Below are 13476 nucleotides of genomic sequence, written 5' to 3' on the forward strand. Positions count from 1 at the left end.
ATATATAGATACATACAGAACCTAAAACTCCGAAAAAAAATCGAACACGTACGGAATTTCAAAAAATGAAGCAAAGCTTTGAAAGCTTATGGGATTCTTTACGAAAAACCTTATAAAACAGACAGTGAGATAAAAAAAAAAACATGTCTTTTACCTAAAAGAGAACATGGCATAAATACTAATATTTAGAATTATTATTAATACTAATAATATTTCTAATTAAACATAAAAAGAGCTTTCTCGTGTAACTGGAGCATCGGTTGTATAGTCAGTACATTTGCAAGGTCAACTGTAAAGTTTAAGCAAAAAAATTACCCGAAATATGTCGAACATGTTGGCATAAGTATAAATAACGAAATAGTACCAAATAAAGGGTCCTATCACATGAATAAGGTATTTCCTAAATAAACTACAATCTAGCGTCAATTTTTTCAACACATTTCGTAGATTTTCAACACAAATCGATAAACGATTTCACGTATTGAATTTAATTGCATAATGAACGCCTAAGCTGATCATATTTTACGTATAATAAGATATTGCATATTTTTCATATTTAAGGCTTAATAAACATTGAATTGATAGTAAACCCATTCTAACCCATTCCTACGTTTTATTATTCACAAGTCAATTGGGTTTTCTGTGTGGTAACCGTAATAATTTCCTCCGCTGATATGTACGTAACGGATTCTAGATTTCGTTCTTTGTTTTTGACAACTGCGATGAGGCCTGCACCAAAGACATTGTATGTTCTAACGGGTATTAATAATGTAATATATATCTGTCCATAACATCCTTTGCTCTCCATGCCAAGCTGATGTCTCTAATTTTCCAAATCTGTCAAATAGTAAGTGTAAAGGATGCTTATAGTTTGAAACCAATGAAACTACACGGAAGCATTTCCGGCGTTAACCTTTGACATGTTTGAACCTTTGACACGGAGTACATCTTTGGCCTGAAGTAGTACGAAACAGACTTCGAGTTGATTCGTGACTATGAACTAAATAGCTAAATATCTCCCATTCAATAATCTTAGCAATATGCCGTTCTTACTGACCTTTACCTTCTGCAATGAGTGTAAGAGTCGTTCTTTGTTGATCTAAAATAGCGATTCTTCCAGTTTTTAAATCTTGCAGAATTGCATGAAAAGAAGGATAAAGCCCGGTTTTACAATTGTCCGTCACCATAAAAGTAGATAGGGTTCTTTAAAGGTTTTTTTGTATGAAATCAAACATAAATATCAACAGTTTATTCATATCTTAGAAAATGATGTTTTTATGTCTGTTAGTCACTGCGAAGGAGATAAAGCCTAGAGCTTTTGAAGGACGGATTGGTCATTTTTTTTCTTTAGTCATTACGTAACTGATACACCCTCAACAACCCTGTATCGCCCGAAACTGCGAACGCATGCAGAATCACTCATACGCCAATCGTATGCTTAAGTCCTATTATCTCAATTTTTTTTTCTGTTTAATTTTTGTTTGGTTAGCCGAATCTAGTTAAACGATATTAAATGAGATCATATTTAGGTTGAGGATGGATGCGTTGGAAACCAATGCAAACTTTCAGTTCAGCAGTCGTGGCACTTACCAGCAGGCGAAACGATACCGTAATCCATCTTATTAGTCGACATCTGCTACAATTTTGCAACAGATGAGGTGAAATACTACAGAATATCGGTCTCTTTTTCCTTTGTCGCTTGCCGGCAATTTCTTCAGTCGGGGCAAGGATCTTAAATCAATCTTTCCTGCATGTGCAACGTTTCTTACCTAGGCATCATCCCCCATGTAATTTCCACTATCAGGACCGTTGCGACGTAAAGTAAAGCAGGAAGTACGAAGTTCCCTAATTTTTAAAATTTGCTGAAAGATCTTTAAAGCAGTAGCCACGAAAAACAATCGCAACAAGCATGAAGCGACTCTTTGTTCTGGGATTTTCGCTCATGTGTATGGATAGAGACTACTATGATAACAATGCCAGACAAAGAAGCACCTAAGCCTGCATTTGACACGAAACGTTTAAGCCTTTACGGGTATAGCTTATATTATGAATTACAAATAGACAGTGTCTTCAAAACAGGAAGGTTTATTGCTCCTTATAGTTTATACTGCTAAATATAATCTCAAGGACACTCGTAATCAACAGCACACCCTAAAACGCACCTTAAATACCACCATGAGCAATAGTCAATTAAAAAAAAAAGAGAATCTTCTTCAGGGATCTATACTCTATTTTAGAAATTGGATTTACAGGTCAGTCCTGCTTGTCTCACACAAAGAACGACGCAGCAGTGTTCAGCAGTGATTGACTTTTCTGTACGTCATTTAGGAACACTCATGTAGAACAATTCAAATCTACAGGATGCATCAGCTAAACGCAAAGCAGTCGACGCGCAAATAATTCACACAATCATATATTTCATTCTAAATGAGAAGTGCCTACAGTTTCGTTTATTATTCCAGCAGACCCATTCGATGCAGCCATAGCTAGCCTAATAATAGTATTGGTTCTTCACTGAAACCGCGCGTAAAAGCTTTGTTTATAATCGCTTTTTTAGATTAGCAAAAAAGACACATCTTGATTACGGCCATAAGCGGGTGGAGCACGTTGGCGTCTAGTTTGGGCACGTACCTCTTGTTTAATTTTGACCCCTGGATACTACATCCCTTGTCCTTAGAAAAATAATGTATATATATATATATATAAGTAATGAGAAAGTGAGATGTTAAGTGAATGGCTTTTTCGAACCATTTTTCTTGGAAAGCATGCGATTTTCCTGCGATACAGCGTTGGTCCACGATCTCGCAACTAGATTGAATTAAGCGGACGAATCAACAGCTGTTCATTTGACTGACTTCTGCATTAACTTCAGCGATTTTTTTCTCTGGAAGGCCGAACGTTTGACACTCACCAATGCTTAAAAAAACATAGTAACAAAGGGTCCTTTACCTCAAGATTATCAAAAGGCATCTGTTAAATTTAGATGATATTAGGCATGTGTCTGAGGTCGACATTAACTGAACAACATTCTAGTTTCTACGAATCGCGGAGGAATTGAACTCCAAATCTAAATATCAACATAACATAATCAGGTAAGCTCTTTTATGCCTTTTTCGCACATTTTTTTGGATCGTCTCTTAAATCGTCATTTTTGTTTAGTAGATTTCTCAGCTTGTGCATAACAAACCTCCTCGGATTCTAAACGGGTATGCGAGCAAGTGGCAGCCTCGTAGGTCGTGGATTTCGCACGACAGAAAGCTTTTATGATTTTACCTACGATGCTTCTTTCGCAAGGGTTTCCAATAAAACTGTACTTTTAGCCCGTTAATCGAATAGGACTCTCCTACCAAGCTATAACAACTGTGTGGATTAATTCTAGAAAGGTTTGGCTCTCTCTAACATAGAGATTGCTATTTGGGCCATTATACATAGAGGAAATTCAGATTAAAAAAGTATCCAGATTTATCTGACGCTTTCCGCAGACGTTTGATGAAGTTAAAACTTACATGTATACAAGGAGTATTTGAGGAGTTTAATAACAGAAGTTATAATACATTCTTGTCATTTCTAGATGTCCATTAGTTAACTCATAGTTAAAGGCGCTACCGAACATAAAGCTCAAAATGCCCATTTAGTTAATTTATAAGCTGTGCACCACGAATTACGCCTAGTGGTGATGATTACAATCCTCTAACTAATTGTACATTAACTAGAAATTTCTTCAGTGCGCTTCATTTTTCAGAACCCTGTGTAATGTTTCCTTATTAATACTTCTAATAACTAACCGATGCATGCACGAAGTGACACAGACAACTTTTGCAGATATGTGCACCCAACAATGGCAGAAGTTATAAGCTATAATCTTGAAAACGCATTATTGCCAGTTCTAACTTTAATGCATCATGATAATCATATACTAGCGACCTCTAAGTATCACGCCGTAGTTAAGTTTCGGCGGATTACCAGGTCCGATCATATTTACCTTTACCAACATTGGTTTACAAGTTCCTTTACGATGCAGTTCTAAACATTGTTTCTATCGAGAACATACGTATTATTTAACTAAGATGCCGGTCTCCAAAAATATGTAGGATGCACGAAATCTAGCGGACCCCCAAGGACCGCGCTACATTAACCGTTAGATAATAGAATCATTCTGTGAAGTTGCAACACGTCAAATTATGCTGTCTGCGGTGCTCCGATCCTTCAGGTCATTAGGTTAGTAAATCTTTCTGTGCCACTCAGAGATGAGTGAAATTTTGTCACGTTTGTTCAATAACGTCCGATTTGTATCGCCCCCTAAACAAATCAGAAAGTCGTACTTCCGCTTTACATTTACCATATATAACACTCTATGCAACTCAATGAACAATGAAAGACGCAATGCTCTGACAAAAAAAGAAGTATCATCGCGGCCAGCGCATATAATTCGCATTTCCCAAAAACATAATCGTTGCTTCTATGCTTACCTGACATACTACGCAACCGAGATCTATCGGCGGTGTGCTGTTATATAACAATAATATTATAGACTCATTAATAAACAGCAATTGGATTGGCTCATCAAGACATCATTAGATTATCGTTAGGTGAGCAGATGCTCAGCGTAAACTGCACCTGTTCCACTTAGTGCAGTATTACTCAAAATATCGTAGATCGCCGTTTGTTTCGCCAATTCGTTATTTCGGCATAGTCAACGTTGCCCACAGTTGGCTCCATGTCGCACCAAAGGTGTCTGTCGCGCCACGACCATCGTATGATTGTTGTGATGAGCAGATGACGAGTCGCCGCCACTATCGTCTGCTATAATCGTACCCCGCCTAGCCCAAGCGGGTTCCGTAAGCTTCTACCATTGTTTTAGAAGCTTGTCTCAATTCGTATCGCTACAAGGTCCGGATTAATCAACTCATCATCGTCGCCAGGTACGGCTGCATGCGAAGCGTTTGGCATTGTCCATTTATGCTGCCGGGTCCGCTGATCTCGAAAACCTTGGGAACGGTCTCTCCGTCCAAGGATAACGGCAAAACCATGTCGAAACCTGTAATCATGACGATAAAGAAATGCATACGTAAGATTTGTGTGTATGCACAACTTTTCTATTTAACAGCCTTAATCACTCTAGCGTGCTCCTAACCGTTGCAGTCAAAAACATTTACTTTGAACGAAAACTAATACCACCTGCGTATCCTTAATAAAACTAAACTTTTCTTTCGATAACGCATAAAGTTTGGCATCATTAAAATTTACCTCATGTCAACACTATTACAAACGACGATAGATTATACGTCAGTATAAAAAGGTTAGTGCAAAGCCATGTCGACCTTACATAAACGTATTTTATACATAAACATTCAATTGGTTTAAATAGTAAATAATTGAACGGAATGCAATGATCAATTAAATGAAGTGAAGATTTAAATTCTGGGGGTAAAGGCTAAAATTATATTTGCTAAACAATTGGCTATCTTATTGGCTAATTAATTTGGAAAACTTTATCCCCGCCAGGGGCATCCGCTACAAAGATCTTTTCTAAAATATTTCACTTACAAATTTTAATTTTTCTGACACTTTTCATTGTCGATTGCTTCTATAAGTAAATGATATATTCACGGATTTGATTTACGGTTGTCGAAGGCTAGCTTATGTTGAAGCTCTTACCGCAGTTCCTATACTTTTTGTTGGAGTATCATTAAAATTAGGTACCGCATTCATTCTTAGGACTAACTAAAGGATAAATGAATAAAAATTAATGAGGATCAGCTAACGTACGTAAGTCAGTTCGCTAAGGTAAAACTACGTTGATATATTTTAAGCTAAAGCTTGACGATATAATATCATTACGTTCGAAATTAAAGGCAATGCGATATATCTGCGTGACCTGATAACATCAGTAGCCACGCAGCGGCCCTGGAAGCTCGTAACATAGTATATTCTCAGAGATACGGACGAACTGGATTCCTTCCCCCAACATGACAACAGCGAATATCACGGCAGAAACGAGCCAATCAAGACACTTCGATACATCTCCATCGGCTCGCTGTCACGTACCCGATACAAACGGCTTACTTCGTCGATGAATTACCAAGAAGCCATTACTGTCTCGTGGACATGTTACACTATAGAGCTTTCTGTATCTCTTACGAAAAATTGCTAGATATTTTCGTATAGAAATAGTTTATGCATAACAACCCATCCTAACGCATGTGCGAATTATGCGTATTACTCTACATCGAGCATGTTCCTTGATTCTTTCCTTCTCGTTCTTTGTAACTAAAGTACCTTGACAAACAAGTGCCTTTTCATACGTAAATGCAAAACCTGTTTACTGATACAACGTCAAGGCCCTCGTCGTTGTTGTCGTCGTAAATGTCGGGGCTAGAAGGCCTCAACGTTAGCGAAATAGCGCCAGTTAGATATGAGATTTGGCAAGCTGCCGCTGGCAAGAACAATGAGTACCCCGTAATCTTTTAAATCAAGCTGAATGTTAACGAACATATTTTCAAAGAAATGTTGCATTTTCTGCCTATCGAACTCAAAATACTTGTTTTAGTTTCAGTAATTGCCATTGATTATAATCTTCGTACACATTTCTGGCCTAAACCTAAAACTGCGTTTCGAGTGTGTTAGAGGTCCATAGCATCGTCTATCTTCGACTTTCGATTTTTAAACTACGACCTATTTTCGCAAAGGTTTTAACAATTCTTCGTTGACCCTGAATAGTTTTTTTACGGTAAAAAATAATGGTTGAATTCACTAGTCAGTTTGAGGGCAGGAACAGATCGGAATAGCTTTTCCACGATTGACGACTGCTGATCGTGCGACATATGTTAAAATCTCGCATCGCCAAACATCATAATGGCCAGCTTTTTAAGTTGCGAGAAAAAAAAGAGCCGCTCAAGCCTCTAGCAACGCCATTGCCAAGCTCTATCCATTGAATTAGACAAACACATATAATCAAATCAAAGATCGGTCTAGTCTCTTCTCCTATAAGTATTTTTTATTCCCCCAATTTATTTATTCGTTATGGATGTCGATCTAAACTACGTGGTTATGAACTACTACTACTACTACAGACATTTTTATACGTTGATAAATTATATGAACATTAATTCAAACGCAACTCAATCATTTGCGTCGTGTTTACAATTATTTATCTCCATTCCCCTAGTTCTTCTCGATGTCACCCTTTCGAGGTTAGCGTTACAAAGGACATTTTTTCTGATCTCTTCAAAGGTAATTTTTTGTGCAGTTTTTCTTTGCTGATTGTTTTCCAGTCCGGTTTGGCCTGTGCGGCATCTTGGGCCATACTTGGTTGCTATCAGACTACGACCTTCTCTTACTACTACCCTCTCGAGCGCTACAAGCTTCATCTATGTTGTCCCGCACTACAGGTTCGAATATTTTAAGTTAAAACACAATGTTTTATTAAATCGCCCAAAGCCGAACCGAAGAGAACCTTTTCAAGGGCTTCGTAAATAACGCAGCCTTTTATGACACTTGCCCGCGAAATGATGAAAAAGAGCTCGACGACGCACAAGCCGCTTCAATTGTTGAGTTGTTTTGTTTTCGTATTGTTTGGTGAAGTGCCCTGGACAAGGCTTCTGCCCGACAGTGACATCCTTTGGCCCGGGTTGTTGAGTGAGTCCGGACAGAAACACCGGGCGATTATTGTAGGTCCTTAAGAATGTCGAGTACTTCACGCCCGTCGTCTGTCGCTGCAACGTTTCTCAACGTGTTCACTCCCACCTTTACCACTGCTAGTTGTTGTTAACAGCTACTGTAAATACCAGCATCCCACTGGGTAAGCTGCACTACGTGCCGCACAATACAGACATTGTGCACAATGGCCGTTGCGCTGTCAAAGCGTTACGCCAATTACTCCACTGTGTTTCACTGTGTGTCAAGCAAAGTATGCGAAAGTAAAGTATTTGGACGCGGTCGGCTAGCGTCGCCGCTAGTAAGCGGTGAAAGTCGCCCGTCAACGACTTTCAAGGCCGGCAAGAACTAGTCCCGTTCGTGACCGACAGGTGCGATTTCATTTGTCTGATGAAAGTGGAAAGCGTTAGGCACAACGGGAGCGAACGTGCGGGCCAACGAAACGAAAATGCTATTTTGTTCGTCCCGCTGTCGCGTTTAAGCGAGCCTTCGAAGAAATCAAGTTGGGGCAGTGAATCCATCTGGCCTGAGTGGAGGCAAGGCCTCAGCGAGCCTAGCGTTATCCCTCTGGTTTGGCTAATGCTGACCTATTTTCCTTGGGCCGCCTTAGCTCGTGCCCGTAACAGCCATACTTCTACAAGTGGTAATGGTCTCTAGGTTGTGTTTAGGGCATGCAGACATTAGAGCGGGTGTTTTTTTTCCAGTCGGGATAGATTTGATTCATTCACCAACTAGAACTTGCTCGTCAAGGAGGCGTTAGGGCAAATTACTGTTATTCATCGTATCGAGGCGGCACATTTAAGCAAAAAACGCTAGCCAACAACCGATCAAAAGTAAGTTTTAGTAGGGAACTTTTATGCTATTGCTTGACCCGGATCGTGGTCCGCACAGGCAGCTCGTCGGCTGAACCAACGCCCTAAGGATTCCTCGACATTCGCATAGCGTGGTTACGCTGGTGTGTCTTCTGTTAAGCTTCTCTCATTAGACACACAAGCATGCTGTTCAAACGAAGTCGACGAATCAATCATGAAACGTTGAAAGTGGTTTATCGCTGTTGATTCTCTAATTGCCTTTATTATGATAGGGGCTTTTGTCGTTTCATTGTGTAACCACTAAAACGTTTGTACGCCTTTCTCAGCGTATCAGCAGTAAAATAGACCTCAGATGTTCAAGTGGACGAATCGATGAGGCGTAATCTAATTTTGAAGTGGTTACGAAAACGGTACGGCTTGCAAACGCAGTTTGGGAGGAGACACTTACAGAGCTTCATTGATTCTTCAGTAGTAGTAGAGTATTACGGATACATATAGAGAAAGCGTGTGCGATAGAATCTCAGACATGCTTCGTTCCCGTATTCAGTTTCAAAAGGCCAACATATGAATGGAATAATTTATATTTACGTCCTAATAGGACGTATGTGATTGGTTTTTTGTCGTTCATATAATAAATTAGCTGTACAGCGGCGTATGTAAGACGTTCAGCGTTTCGTACCGCTGTATAAGCTGTTTTGTTTTTAAATATGTTCTCTAAACTCAAACGTCATCATATTCATTTTTATCTTCTTGCGTATCTTTCAATATCATATATGTAAAAGTTCTCTGCCAGCAACTGTCCATGTATCTTTACGAATATGCAGTATACTATGAATTTATAATCTAAATATAATAACTTATAAAATGATTCAGTCCACGTCTTGGTTTTCTTTCCATCAATGAAACTTTTACTGGAACTAAATCAAAAGCAAAAAATAAGACGATACATTCATTCACGTACACGCTAAATCTCGTTAAGAAGCCCTGTGCAATTGATTTCTAAATGACTCGAAACGTTCTTAATTTCAGTGATTTTTTTACGTGAGACATATAGAAATGTTGTTACTCGTTAGGCGTTATTGTTGGGTGTGTGGTGATTTTTGAACTTGTTTATAAGAATTCCATTAAATGACCATTTTATTTAGAAACAACTGAATTCTAATCGCCCAGTTGGCATTGTTATTAGGCTATCGTATGAAGGTGTGTATAATGTATCGAATTAGTTCATGAATGAGCAGATTTACACTTTATTGGCATTTACGAAAAAAGAAAAAAAATTATGAACGAGCTAAGTTGTGAAAGAGCTAACTACGTTCACCCTCTTTTATCCGGAACTGCAGGGCAAGGCCATTCCAATGTTTGCCAGTCATTAAATATTGATACAGTTATAAACCACTAACGTCTAGTTTATACACATTTCAGTGCTATTTTTCGAACTTTCTTAAATGCTTTATGAAAAAAAAATTAGAAACTTAGAAAAAAGTTTGAGAAAAAAAAAATAGAAATTAACATGATTACTATTATTACTGTAAAAAGCGTGATAATGTTGTAGTAACGTGTTAGCTCACATGGTGGTTTAGATTAAAACCTCGGCATACTTTTCATTTTGTGCCGACAGCCGGCCGTCTGACTCAACGCTTAACGACGAGCGCAAAACTCAAAAAATCGATTTTATCACGGCTAACAGCGTTGTGTTAGTAACGGGATACGTGTCTATAGGATCAAAGATCCATTTATGCCTTGAATGAATAACTCCATGCGCTGAATTTTACATTTAAAAAGGCATTCCATGTTTAATTTCGCTTTGAGCTTTGTTGTCAAGAACCAGAAGGTCTCATGTACTATATACTTGTGTAATAAGCTTGTTTGAAGCATCCCTTGGAAAACCTCTTCTTTTTACCTTTATGATGCTCTAAAAGCTTAGGGTAACCCGCTACTAGCCAAAGAATGAGGCGTGTGCCGTAATGGCTTCTAGAGTTTCCATCCTCGTCATTGATCACTTGAATTGTTTTGGTTATGTGTAGAGAACAGGACTACAAAAAGCGAACAACAGGCAATCATGGTCAGCTAACCTAGGGAGTGGAATCTATACGATTTAGCGGTGCAGTACGTCTTGCCCCTGGGGCAAATTTCAAAGGCCGTTCGACCGAGCCTTAAATGAATCTTGGTGCACGTGCCCATTCTAACCAAGTACCAAAAGCCACATCAGATATTTCGCCAAACTGCGTGGATACACTAAGACTGTGTATTATCAAAACACTTTTAGGAACAGACCCTCTCGGTTCAGCTAGTAAGTTTGGATGTAGAGAGGGGCTAGTAGAAGGTAAGCTAATTCGGAACAAATCATGTTTTTTTCGAACAACGCCGGAGTGGGAGTTAACCCAAGGGTGTTAATTAAGACTAACGTCCGTGCAGGAGCTGACAATTTTAGATACGCATTTCATTCATATTTCGATATGTGTAGTATGTGTATCATTATAATCTTACTGATGCCGAGTAACAACTGGAAAAGATCGGTTTCGAATCGTACACGCAATCGTTTCGTTTACTAGCCTTTATGCGGTGTAGAAATGGGCGTAAGTTCCTTGAAGGATCAAAGATGTAGTGTCAACGCAAAAGGTTTATTAGCTATTAAAAACTTTCAGTTAGTAAAGATGATAAATAACCATCGAACTTTTTGATGGGCAACAACTTAAACCGGCTTGTTGGTCCTGCCGAGCAGGTGCGACTGCAACTTAGGATGGGAATAGCCGGCTTAGGCCAAAACCGTACGACCCTATACCAGAGGAGGGCCAAAAACGAGCTTTTTCAGTCTGGGTCGGTTTCGTTATTCACCTAGCGGCTCGAAGAAGTACGCCACCTTACTATGATTGCCTTTTCAACCGCTTCAAAAATTACGGGCGCACTTATACATGCGAAAGGCCCGAGCCCCCGCCCTCAGATTCTACGACGTTGACTGTGGAATCATTAAAACAAATAACGTTAATGTAAGTATATATGTACTTAGTCGAGGACGTTGCGTTTGAGATAAGAACGCATTGCGCTGTCTAACTATGGGAAAATCGGCCAATCGAAATTAGCTCAAAAAGCAGTAACAGTACGCCAGACGAAGGGATACAGCTTATTTAAGTATCATGAATCAGGCTGAAAATTTCGATATTTTGTGTAACGTCCTGCTCAGCGAAGCTATTAAAGTTGGATGATCCTTCAAGAATATCTCATGAAGATGAATTTCAAGAATATCTAACGATAAGGCTCAATAGGAAGTAGAATGTAGCAAGTGTATCGTCATAGAAAAATGCACCTTAGTGCCTTTCGGTGTAGAGGTCTTTTCAAGTATGGGAATGTAGGCGTGGTCTTTTTTTGCTGTTTCATTATAGAAGACCTTTTTCTTGAAACTTCTGTCCAAATGACAGGAAACTTTTGTCAAAGTTACGCCACTAGTACGAAAGTTATATCGATTCAGTGGAAAGATCTCGGGACAATTTCGTGATACCAAATTAGTTTCGGACAAAATGTACAAAAATGGTAACTCTGCTCTAATGGGAATGCAAATATTGAAGCTATAAGATGTTAGCTTCCTCTTAGCGGAAACCTTGTATAGCAGCCTGTGCGTGTTCCGAGCCTAGAAGATAACCCGATAGAACTTTAACAAATCTAAGTATGGACAATAGCTATGAACCTTACTATAAACTCAAATGCTATTTTCGTTCAATATGCCACCATCACGCAGAAGGTCATCGCAGATATACGTACATATTTTGAATACACACAAAAATCTACGGCTGCCGCCATGGTTGCAATCAAATAAGTAAACGTCGCGCCGGCTTTTCGTTGACAATGACAAATGCTGGTATATTTGGCATCACAAGCAGACAGATGACAAGCAGACGCCTCGATTCTATTGCCTTTCATGTCAAACATCGTACCAGTCCGCGTCTATCGATACCCGAAGGACACTGAAGGCAAACGCTTCGCTGGAAAACTAAAATTACTTTAAAGCAGCGTCGCGATTTTAGTTCTTAATAGTAGAAAACAGTTTTGATGATTTATCTTTCCGACATATTTTACATCGTCAAATGGTAATGCTATAAGTATTGCTGTAAGACTTAGAGAACGTTTTTCTAAAGAGTTACGAACGTGGGTATTTTTACAGATACCTAACATTTCGAAGCGGTTTTATATAATTTACTGTACGTGTCGCAATGTCGTAGAAGTCTTTCCCTTTACAATAAAAGGTTTGAATCGTGATTGTTCTTCAAACCCCACCATTATTCCAATGCAGCTATTTATTCCATATATGTGACGTATAATACTCGTTGATCAAATTCATTTTCTTCGTTTATAGATATTCTTGTATGTATCGTTGCATATATCTGCCTCCGTATGTACATTAACTGGGAACTTGAGTACAAACGCAGGTTTGCCTTTCGAATTTTTTGTGCGCCCACTACAATGCATGATGCACACCCGCCATTCGCGAGTGCAATAATAATATGCTCAGAGTTCGATCAGCTTATTAGCAACTTTGTACGGTCTCTCGACAATTTCCTTACATGTAAACTCCGGACCTGTTTCGATAATGCCACACACGATCCTTATTCAAGCACATACATACCATAGAAGCCAGCCAGCGGAATTTCCGCCATGTAGGGGCAACGACACCGTCTTCCTGACCGTGCACACGTGGGTCTTATCATACTACACCCTACAAAATTGTTGCCCCATTCGCAGTAGCAATAATTTATTTTGAGAGAATAATCTGCTTGAGAAGACTCAGCCTCGGGCGATAGGCTTCTCTGTGGGGTTTGTTGGCCAAGCCCTTTTTTCGTAGCGGTCAGAGACTGCTCTATAATAATAATAATAATAATAAATATGGCAAAAGCATACGAATTGCCCCAACCGGAATCCACGGAAATTCGCCGTAGAAAAATATTTGAAGAGAAAAAGTTGAAGACGTAAAAACTGCAACAAGGACAGGTTGACAGATTGATTAAATAGGTTACGT

At 39.1% G+C, this 13476-nt stretch overlaps 1 protein-coding gene across 1 annotated transcript in view; it reads right to left on the reverse strand.

Moving 5' to 3' along the window:
- Positions 1–2064: 2064 nt before the first annotated feature.
- LOC111271604 (neuropeptide SIFamide receptor) overlaps positions 2065–13476 on the reverse strand; it is a 58024-nt gene continuing 46612 nt past the window's right edge. Inside the window, exon 7 of the mRNA XM_022852523.2 lies at positions 2065–5038. Coding sequence (XP_022708258.1) covers positions 4858–5038 — 181 coding nt within the window. The 3' untranslated portion in view covers positions 2065–4857. The remainder of the gene's footprint in view (positions 5039–13476) is intronic.

The sequence above is a fragment of the Varroa jacobsoni genome, unplaced genomic scaffold (genome assembly GCF_002532875.2).
Source record: "Varroa jacobsoni isolate VJ856 unplaced genomic scaffold, vjacob_1.0 scaffold_176, whole genome shotgun sequence".
NCBI lineage: Eukaryota > Metazoa > Arthropoda > Arachnida > Mesostigmata > Varroidae > Varroa > Varroa jacobsoni.